The following is an 11,629-nucleotide window of genomic DNA, read 5'->3' as shown; positions in this document are numbered from 1 at the left end:
TTTACACATCACCCAACAGTCGCCAACCATTGTCACTGTTCACTGCCGGCTTCCTCTTCCTCATGAATAGTGCCTCCATGATTCTGCGGTCAACGTATGACCGTTGCCTGCGGGCGAGAACTTGCAGATGGGCGAATGGTGAAAACTGCGGTGACGATGGGAAGGTGTGCTGCTTTTGTCGATAATGGTCTCCCCATGGCTTTCCCAATGTCGCATTCTTGGCTTGTCTGTAGTGCTCCTCGGTCCTCTTGCGTGTTGTCCTTTCTGTTTCCCCGACGTATTCTTCTTGACAGATGGTACATGTCATGGAGTACACCACATCTTGGGACATACAAGCATCACGCTTCAGACCACCATCGCATGCACGACATTCAGCCGGCCGACCCCGCCGCCTCTTCTCCCTCTGCTGCTGTACCGTCCTGGGGCATTGTGGCTTGCTGAATGACGACGAGACCAACATATCCTTTAGTGAGCGACCGGACGTAAAGATTATTAACTGGTTTGAGGGGAAATTATTAATATTATCAAGAGTAGATAAACAAGAGTGTGCAACTCGCGGATAGGTTGGCCCACGGCGGAATTTTTTGTTGACGTAATCTTTTCGACGACGCACGCGCTGCGAGCCTTTTGGAGAGTTTTCCCTCGTGCACTTGGCTGGGCTTTACACTACAAGGTCGGTGCCCAGCACGTGCTCTCACACTGCTCTGCGGCAGAAACCGCATTTCTCTGAAAAAAGCTGACGTAAACAAAAAATTCCACCGTATCTGCAGATTGTGCAGGAGAGACCCGGAGTTGCACACTCTTGTTTATCTACTCTTGATATTATTCATCAGTCCATGGTAAAAAATAAAGTTGATTCTCTGGTCATGAGCCTGTGAAAATCGGTGCGAGCGAGCGATTTTTTATTTTATTTCCCACAATTTTTTTATTTCTAAAGATAGGGTCACACATTATGGGTGCGTTCTTATATTCTCTAGCTTCTAGAAGAAGAAGGAAAGAGAAGTCGAAGAAACTGGGATTACTCAAGAACGGGTCTCGAAGAATTCGGAGATATTTTGCACATGTCAAGCAAAGTGAAGCGCCAAAGGGGCCGCGATCTTGAGTGATGAATGTATGTGTGTATGCGAAAAGGGAAATGCGTACACTCATGATGAACACGTGGCTTTTAGCCGTAGTTCGCATGCGCTGATCCCAAACCGCGGGAATCTCCAAGTTTCAACCACCTCTGAAGCTTGGAGAGCTTGGAGAGCTTTGGAGAGCCTCCTAAAAGTCGGAGAGGATATAAGAACAGCTCTCGAACTTTTCGGAGAGTCTCCAACTTTTCCGAGAGGATTTAAGAACGCACCCTATGTACATGGTCATGACGTCACATGTTCATAATAAGTCAGGCCGGGGAGTAGAAAAATACCGGTATTTTACTACTCCCTGATTCATGCCTTTCGCATTGACCGTTTTCCTGCATGCATATGCATGCATAGAAATTTAAAAAATCGTCGGTGCGCGCTTACTTGAGAATCAAAGATAATTTTTACCATAGCCTAACTCCGATTACCGTAAAGTCGCGGATAAAACCCGGTTTTGCATACAAGCCCATCGCGGATAGAAGCCTGAAAGTCAAACGGGTCAAATGCATATAAGCCTGTCGCGCGTAGAAGCCTGGCTTCTGTGCAAGCGCGGATCGGGTAGGTCAAGAGTGCATGCACTATGTACAGTGCATAGTAAACGTGAATACAAGCCTGGCAAAAATATCAGTAGTGCATGTAAGCATGGTTTGCATACAAGTCTGGTTTGCATTAAAGCCTGATGCAGAAAGCGGCTTATGTGCTTATAAGCCCGGCTTTTATCCGCGACTTTACGGTAGTAACTTCGGCTCGGCTTTTCTTTTTTCTTTCTTTCATGTTTTGAAATATGTTTAAGTCACTGGATTTCTTTGTATTCTGTATCTAGTTATCGTTATCTTTTCCTCTAGCCCTCTCGCTTAGGATGAGCCTTTTTTTACGGAAGCTTAAGCGAGGGCTATATACCTTCTTTTTTGCAGGTTGTTGCCAATGCGAACAAGCAAAATAATAATTCCCGTAGCTATGCAAAAGATGTTACTTCAGCAACGTCTGGCGCTAGCCAGGGTCCACACAGCTTTAATTCCGTGTTTGTTTGCTTGTTCGTGCCATTGGCATGCCTGGCGCTATCCCGTACCTGTCCCGTACCATGCCATCAAGGTGTGTGTTTGTTTGTTTGAATTGTGCCGTCGCCCATCGGCGCCATGCCTGGCGCTATTCCGTACCTGTCCCATATCGTACCATCAAAGACAGCTAACCACAATATTCAAATAGGGCTTTCAAATGCAAGATCATAACGTGAAGCAACTTTGAAGAATGAGTATGTATGCGAAGTGTATCGGGGGAATGCATACAGGGCGATAGTGCGGGTTTGAATCTTATAGGTATGTCTTAAAAATTGGAGGAATGAAAAATTATAACATTCCTATGCTTTTTGCCTAGGTCATCAAGGTGGTAGACGGTGTCGTATTACCCTCGAATGCAAAGAGAAAGTTAATTTCAGCAAGGTAACGACCGCAGACTTCTGGCCTTCCAAGGTCACGGTTCGGCCATGGAGGTTCAGCGCTGACACCCTTCAACGATGATCCTGAACTTTCATGCTAACAAACCAACAATCCTGAACTGTCATGCTAACAAATCAACACACACAACGATGCAGCAACAACGACTAAATCCCAACGCCCCTGTATTCACCCCACGATCGAAACTAGCCCACCCGCTCTATCCCGCTCAGACCTTCCTCTGGCTGACCCGCACACATTGCATGTATGAACGCTAGATCAATTTAAAGGAATAAGCATGGAGAACTTTCCGAGTTCATCGAGCAGTACAAGCCCGACATTATTGGCATCACTGAAACATGGCTGTCTCAGCCTAACTTCCTTGTAGTTTCCTTGCAGGCTACGACTGTTACCGCTGTGACCGACCCACAGCGGACAACAAGAAGAACACTGAAAGATTTAGGGGGTTTGGAGGTGTCCGCTCAGATTTTCCAGTGCAGGTAAGCATCGCACTGATCTACACCTCCCCAAATTTGAGGCCACATGGGTCGAAATAACAGCTCATACATCGACCTCATCACCTGCACCTTCTGAATCTCTCACTACTGGATGCGTTTACAGGCCACCAAGCGCGTGTGCCACTTATATTGACAATTTTGTGGGCTTTCTGCAAACAGTCCTTTAGGCGACCAGACACACCACTTCCTCTATGCTTATGATGGGCGATTTCAATGCCAAGTGTAGCGACTGGCACGGCAATATCACGGACACTGCTGGACACCAGCTACAATGCCTTGTCTGCCAAGAATGTTTTCCCTCTCCCAGTTAGTCAACTTCCCTACTCACCACACTCCAGCCGGAGCAGGAGCAGCCTTGGACTTCGTATTATTACTCATACACCATCTGCGTTATCCATTTCAGACATTATTGCTCCTGTGGGTCAGTCTGACCACGACATCGTGTTGGATCGTAAGGAAGCGCCTAGCCTGCAACACTATCAAGAAGCAACGTTCTCTCCTGCATCAGGTACAGCCTATGAGCGCTCACCATCCACGCCAGATGACTTGATCGGCAGGTCACCGCCCCGCTATCATTTCCGTCCGATCACAAATGACCAGTGGAACTGTATAAACCAGCAGCTTACTTCCGTGGATTGGAGGGAGCTTCTTGGTAACACAAGTATCGACGTCGCATGCGAGAGATTCTTATCTTAACTCTCTGCTGCTCTCGCTAAGTATCAGTTCCCAGCTTCCCCTGTTAATCACCCCTCTTCACTGGGTCGTTCTGTCGACAAGCAAGCACGTCCACCCTGGCTGACGACCCTATCCGTCGCTTACTCATTTTGTCCGCTCCCTGGCTGGTGTGTCTTCGCATCATCCTGCACCTTCAGCAATGACCACCTCCACTGACACCCTCACACATAATCCTGCTGAGTTGACAGCTGCTCCCAACGAGCACTTTGTACGGGTTGGCACACAGGATGATCCTGACTGGCCCATCCCAGATCTGTCTCATCTCCCTTCTCTGGCCTCGAACCTCTCAAACATTTTTATATCCTCTGAGGCCGTGATTCCCTATATTGAGAAACTCCCCACAGGGAAGTCCCTAGGCTATGACGGTATAAGCAACCAGATTCTGAAGGCCTTGAAACTTTCTATCTCCTATCCTCTCTCTCTTACCTTCAATAATTCCCTGTCCAGCGGCGTTTTTCCTACTGCCTGGAAATATGCTGTGGTTGTGCCCATATACAAGAACGAGGGAAGCAGACATGATCCTGGTAACTATCGCCCTATCTCTTTGCTGAACACCTGCTCCAAGATACTTGAGAGAATCGTCTATGATCGGCTGTGCCATCATCTGGCACCTCTGCTCCATGATATGCAATCTGGGTTCCGCCATGGTGACTCTACCTCTCTACATATAACCAACCTTGTACAGAGACTATGCACCCTCCGAGACCGACGCCATTAGCTTGGCCTGTGTTTCTTCGACCTGGCGAAAAGTTTGACTCAGTTTTGCATAGGGGGTTACTAGCCAAGCTGCATGCTTCACCGGCCGCCTGCAGTCGTGGCTCACCTCCTATCTCAACCACAGGACTCAATCAGTCAAGCTTGGTCCAGTCTTCTCAGAGTCCTATCCCTATTTGCTCCGGTGTACCGCAAGGGTCCACCCTAGGACCGTTACTTTTCATGGCCTTCGTCAACGACCTCCCTGTCCTCAACGCTGGCGTGTCTCTGTTTGCAGACGACACTTGCATGCTGCGCAGTAGTCCCTCTGTGTCACGTCTTATATTGTACCTCCAAGCGGGTATCATGGATATCACCTCGTGGATGGCATTGTGGAAGCTAAAGCCTAACATCGGGAAGACCAAGGTAATGATCATTCCCCCTCTGTCTACTACTCTCTACTACCCTCTCCCTCCCATAGCATTCTATTTCTCCACCACTTCCATAGAATATGTATGTCATCACAGGCATCTTGGTGTCATGTTTGACACCTATCTCTCCTGGACTCACCATGTTGCCCACATATGTAAGAAGACGAGTCAAGCCATATGTATGATATACTCACACCGCGCCCGTCTTCCTGACAGCTATCGTGCTCTTTTTTATAATGCATATATCTTGCCGCATTTTTACTACTGCTGTACTGCCTGGACAAATCTATCTATTATAATACTGTGTTATCCTCGACCAGACCTCTCCTAGAAAGACGACGAATCATGATGTGGTGTCTTATCCATCGTATTCGACTTTCCAAAATACCCCCGCATCTTAAACAATTTGACTGGTTCCGAAGGGATAGCTCCACTAGGAACCAACTCTCCCTTCCTCTAGCCCGCTCCTCTGCATTGCTTCCCTCCCCCTTTTCAATGGCTATTTGCATTGGCTTTTGCTGCACCAGGAGACAAAGGGCCTTTCTACTTTAACAGCATTCAGGAACGCCTTGCTTTACCAGTAGACCACAATTTTAGTCCATCTTTGCTTCTTTTCCTTTTCTTTGTGACTTCTTACTCTTTCCCTTGTTAGCCGTGGCTGGCTATAAAAACCCTGCAATCGCCACGCAAAGTGATCATTGGCTACCCCAGCCATGCATTCCTTGGAATAAAAACAAATAATTATTAATATTATTATTGATCTGGCTATCATACAATCATGACTGTCGTCATTGCTACATAAAGTGCTAAAAAGTGTTACGTGTGTCTACACAAAGGGATCCACGATCCAGTAACCTGGTGACACAAGGAGGGTTGCACCTACCTCTCGCTCATGAGTGTAGCAGATTGTTGCGAAAAAGCTGGGAATTCCCAATACTATCCCGTTTTATATTCACTATGAAAGTCCAAATGCCGCTGAAATCTCACAACATGCTCGTCTTTTTTCCTTTCTAATGCTCTGGTGCTCGGATAGTCCTATAATGCGGAATATAATGCGGAATATAATGCGGGCATTATCCGCTGGACTCTAACTATAACCCACACACTTCATGTGCAAACTAGCCATTCTGATTTTAAAACGGTATTTAAAAAATGTTATGTTCTTGACGGTGTGGTCACTAATGAGTGTGGGTTCTGAGTCTGTTGTCGCCACTCGCCTGTTTGCACATGTTTCAAGACGGCCTCTTGAATGATTCTTGTTTGACCTTACCTTGTTTGTTTATTTATTTATTTTCGTCTGAGTCACGTTGGTGCGAACGTGCACGTGCAGATGCTCAGTCTATAGCCACGTGGTCTATTATGTTATTGCTTTTTTTATGGATTCTCCCCAGGCCTTAAGCCGTGTTCACAACTGGCGCGTAGACGCGGTACGCTTGCGGTTCATGCGTGCTCAAATGCGCGCTCAGGCTTTCTAAAAAGACAGCAATTCGGCACGTACGTATTTAGGGCGTGAGGCGCCTTTGAGTACTAATTTTTGGACCCCGCCAGTCAAAGTGACTGGCGTGTACGCTGGTACGCGCTGAAAATTCCAACATTTAGGAATTTCCATTTCGGCGCGTTTCCGTAAGCATGGCGCCCCAAATGCCAGCAAAAAATACGCACAACCGCGTGGTTTCACGCGTACACGCGCCAGTTGTGAACACAGCTTTTTAGCCTAACTTGAGGGAGTCGTTATTATGAGAAGTGTCATTGCTCTTTTTCAACCGACACTGATAATTCTCTCCATCTGTCTCATCGCGTTCTAATGTTCTCCTCCGTCTCCTTCTCTCTATTTTGTTTCAACTTCGAATGTGTAATTGTTTGAGCCAGGGAGTCGTAACAATTGATGTTATTTCACGACTCCCTGGTTGGAGCTGCTCTCATGATACATTGTTTGTATTTTTGAAAACCCTTTGTAACAGCGATCATGCGCTTGTACAGCTGCGCTGTGCTGTATGTGCTATGACCAGGGAGTAGTACACAACCCCTTGCACTATACTCCCTGGCTATGAGTATAATATGTCACGTGTACATGTACCGGAATGTGGTGGCGCAATCGCGCCGTGCCTTTGCTGGCCTTTGCTCTTTCCTTTTGTTTTAGGCTGCGTTTACACGGAGACGGAACGAAACGAAACGGAACGAAAAGGCGCTGGCCTCGAACCGTTTTTAAACCGTTTACATGAGAACGGCAAATCATTTAGAATCCTTTAAACGAAAACGGAAAACGGGCAATCAGGCTGGAGTTAGCAAGTGCTGGCTTGGCGCAAGGGCAGAATCTAACACGTTAGTTGGAGTTGGCATGTGCTGGTGGGCGCAAGGGTTGGATATTTCCCGCAAAATATAGTCCCACACGGATTGGTTTCCATGACCGCGCTTCGTTTCCAGTCGTTTTCACCGTTTAACTTACACGAGAACGAAAACGTTTTGAAAAGGTTTTCAAAACACTTTGAAGTGTGTTTCCATTTCGTTCCGGTTAGGTATTGTTTTTGGGCGTTGTCCTGAGTTGTCGTATAAACGATAGTAGAAAACGAACGATTTCGTTCCATTTTGTTTGGACTTCGTTGTCGTGTAAACGCAAATCGTTGTCAATCGTTGTCGTGTAAACGCAGCCTTAGTTACGGTTATAATTTGTTCGTATTTTGTTAGGAATTTCCCAACAGGTAATGTTGTCTTTTTACTGCGAACCCTAAATGTGACTTTGTGAGAGCGATGGTTGAAGTCTTTTGCGAGGAGAAATCCAGAGCGTCTAATGGTGTCTTGTCCCATTTGCGTTCGAAGAGTGTGCCTGTGGACGTGGATCGGATTTTGAATTCCTGCCCGGAACACGTATTTTATGAAAGGTCAATCTATGGAATCATGAAAGACAAAATACAGGGAAGGTGCGTCGAATTAGAAAGAAGTATTGGTACACAGTCAAATATAGCCATAGTCAAACGCTTTCGATAGAATAATCATCAATAATTTCTAATGGAGCAAGAAAAAGAACATTTGGAACTTGCGATGAGTTCCTTTCCTTTGTCTAATTTGATTGGCTCAAAATAAGAGTTTCACATCAAATAGTGAAAATATCGTACTGGAAGACAACACACACTGTAGGTATGATTAAAAGAAAGGGAGACTGGGCCAGACAACACTCGGCCGCTTGTCAGCTGCTAGGAAATAAAAAAATAAAAAGGGCACAGTACCGGTAGTATGGGATGAGAAAGCATACAACAGGGCTATGATCATAGTCTTAGCATCTCCGCATGTATGTGAATGTGTGGGAATGTATCGAAGTTTGATGGGTGGAATGATCATAGAACCTTCATCTCTCGGCCACAAGAACACACTCTCTTCCGGAATAGTCATTTATACAATTAATAGAAAGATCATGTTGACTGGATTGTTGAGACACTGGTTTGGTCAGGAATACTTACTCTAGTATTATTATCGCTTTGGGAATACAGAAACACGTTGGGAAAAATCATTTACTTCTGTAATGTTTTAAAAAACAAGCGTGTCGGAGACAGCAATTATAATATTATAGCAACAAGGATGATCAATATCGATGTAAACATATCCTTATAATTATGTCTTCATGCATGAGTGAAAAGTTAAGCGATGATTGCAAGGCACACAATGAACAAGAAAGAGAGCATTCATTCTGGAATAGTCATCTGCATTGGGAATGCTCATCCACACCGGGCATACTCATTTCTATTGGGAGTATCCATCCACATTGCAGAAGAAGAGGTCCGTTGTCTCCTATATGATGTTCCCTAGTAAGACAAACCACAGCCAACATACATTACTTCAGGTCAGAAGTCTAGCAATGTGGATCTGCCGGGGCTACCCCCTAAAACATCATCTTGATCATTGCCTGGGAGTGCCATGTCTAGTGCATTCGAATGAAAATGCAGAGCAGCCTACTGAACCACCTGGCAAATATTCCTCTGCATTAGCAGAGAAATCTGCACTTGAAATTCTTGAAGTGCTTGGGTAGGATTTCTAATTGTTTCCTTTTTTCGGAATTTTTTTGGTAGGCGTGAGTGTTGAAGTCTTAAAAGAGAATAATATTGAACGGTCTCTGCTAGGATGACAGTGCTGCACCATAGTTCAGTGGTTAGAGCATTGCTGGCTTCAAGCAAACGTTCCTGGTTCCAGTCCTGGTAGTGACAGTCAATTTTTTCTTCAGAACTTTCGATTTTTTAAGTACTACTTTCTCCGCGATGGGAGCTGAAATATTTGAGCTGGTGCGCATTTTCCTTACTGATCGTGTCATGGTGAGTTCGACTAGCTGTGATCACTCAGGCGTAACCACCTGCACATTTCTCTGGTTCAACCCAGCGGTGTAAGGTTCGAACCACATGAACACAATACATATTTTCAATAATAACCCTTTTTTAGGGCAGGGCGCCCCTGTGGTAGAACCCGCTCGTTGCCTACTACATCTACTCATCCCCATCACTCAAAATACTGATCTCTGTTCGCGCCGGAGCAGGCGTACAAATGAGTTCGCTGAACGAACTCCAGCGCTTGGCTCATGCTGGTTGAGGAAACAACAGGCAAGAGCCGTGCAGTGATGCACGCGCGTGCACCATACCAGTGATACTGAAACAGAGGGCACGCTGTGGATTCGCTCAAGGAAATCGGATTATCCTATTGGATGTTGGTAGAAACAAAAATTCCCAGCACATGATAAATCAGCCACAGCAGGCAGCAGGCACCTCGTGAACACCAGGTGGCATTGTGAATCAGTGTCGCTCCTGGATGGGCTAGCATGCACAGGGAAGAGTGAGCTCCGTTGTGGGGAGCAAACCCTTCGCTGAAAAGTCATCGCCGAAGTCACTGCCACTATTTCGTACTGGTGTGCACAGGGCAGGCTGGCGACTTTGTAGTTGGTTTGAAGTGACAGCGTTGTGAATGACCGAGGGTCCTGCACGTCTGTTCCAGGAATGATGCTGACTCACGCTGCTATCTGTTGTTCACGAGGCGTTTGTCGCGCTGGAAACGGAGCGTCTCTGCAAGTTTGTAACCATGGTGATGGTTTGGTCAGGAGAGCACTATATAAGTGGTGCTCCTCAGATAAAATCTTCCTTACCCTACTCAAACTCAATTGAGGCGGGGTGAATTTCCTGAAATTGTGTTTGTTGAGCAGGGAGCGGTGCTTTCTTGCAGGTCGGCGGAAAAGCTGAAGCTCCAGTGTCGGGACCCAACCCTTTCCTAATACGAACGTCCTGAAAAGCGTTTAAGAGAGCATGTCTGAGAATACCAAAGTATGTGTGCAAGTGGATCTCTCCGATTTCGCTCAAAATTTGCAGGTAGGTTCCCTTTGGGGTGTGGATCGATTATGCAAAGCCCTTGAAAAAGTTTCTGAAGGGAACCTTGAAATTTGCATACCCCTCAAAAATGGCCGAAATATCACATTATTTATGGGTCTAGAAACGAGTCACGCCACAGCGTATACGAACAAGCTATGAACAAAACTCCATCAAGCCAACATTGCCTCACCTTAGAAGAGTTCCTGGAGCAGTACCGCTTAGCCACGCCAGCATCCCAGAAGACGAGGTCCATCACCCCCTGACGCCACAAATGATCGTCTTGAAAATAGCCAATTTACAAGCGCTGGCAAAACAGCCAGCTACGTCCTCAATTGGCCAGAACTATACACCGGCAGATAGTAGAACACCTCTTCTAGCGCTGAGGACATGTCCCCCATCTTCCTTTTGGGGTTTTCTTGAAATAAACTTTTTTGAATTTTTCCACTCGACCATGCTGAAATACGGCCAAAGTCATACCTGCGCAGGAAAGCTCGCCACTCCGCGACGTCTCCTCAGCAATTTCTACTTCAACACTACTCCCAAGGCCGCAGAACAAAGTGTAGTGTTGACTCTGACAAGGAAAAGCAGCGGTGATCACTTGTCACTCCAAACGACAAGCTTCTCCTTGCGCCACCAATAATTTTTTGTGCGACTGTTGCTGCAAAAGTGACTGAAGGCCTAAGCGCAGTTTTTGAATTTTATTGCAAGATGCACGGTGAAATCACGTGCCTTGTAACGCAAGAATGCCAAGTCGCGTGGCCCACGGCTCACGAGATTTCAGAGTCACCTTTGTCAAGTGCGCTTGTTACTCGCCTAGAACGCCCGTTGGTCTGGAAGTGATCACACTTGTGTTGTTACGGCGCTCAAGAACACGCTGACCGTGTTGTAGGCCTACGAACCGGGACTTTCCCTGACCATGTAGGTCGAAGACCAGTGAAATGATGATGAAATCACATTCTTTATGACGTAAGAAATCTCTCATGCAGTTCACGCGACAAGTGCGTGCAGCCAGTGCTGCTCGCGTGCCAGTCAACACAAAGGGACCGAGCTAGTCGCTTTTGTCGAGCATCGACATGAAAACGAGGGACTTTTAGTATTACTGTTGGACTATGTTCGGGATTGCAGGAGGTAAGTGTGAAAGACGAATAACTCTCCATGCTGTACGGGGCATATTTCAACGGCTTGCTGCCATTGCAACACTCCTAGGACAGTTTGTGGGGGTTCTCAGCAGTTCAAGCAGGAAATGAAGCTCATCTTACCTCTGCCATCATGGTCCGTTCCGAGTAGCGTTCCAGGCACATTCGCGATCGATGGCCGCGTAACGTGATGCAGGAAGCGTCATCCTACGTCACAGAG

At 46.4% G+C, this 11,629-nt stretch overlaps 1 protein-coding gene across 1 annotated transcript in view; it reads right to left on the bottom strand.

Moving 5' to 3' along the window:
• Positions 1-8,598: 8,598 nt before the first annotated feature.
• The window catches only part of LOC135827895 (uncharacterized), a 30,946-nt gene continuing 27,915 nt past the window's right edge, over positions 8,599-11,629 (bottom strand). Inside the window, exon 9 of the mRNA XM_065340333.1 lies at positions 8,599-8,731. Within this exon, the coding sequence (XP_065196405.1) occupies positions 8,718-8,731 (14 nt within the window). The 3' untranslated portion in view covers positions 8,599-8,717. The remainder of the gene's footprint in view (positions 8,732-11,629) is intronic.

This window comes from Sycon ciliatum, chromosome 12 (assembly GCF_964019385.1).
Source record: "Sycon ciliatum chromosome 12, ocSycCili1.1, whole genome shotgun sequence".
Lineage (NCBI taxonomy): Eukaryota > Metazoa > Porifera > Calcarea > Leucosolenida > Sycettidae > Sycon > Sycon ciliatum.
This window is presented reverse-complemented; position numbering and strand designations above follow the sequence as displayed.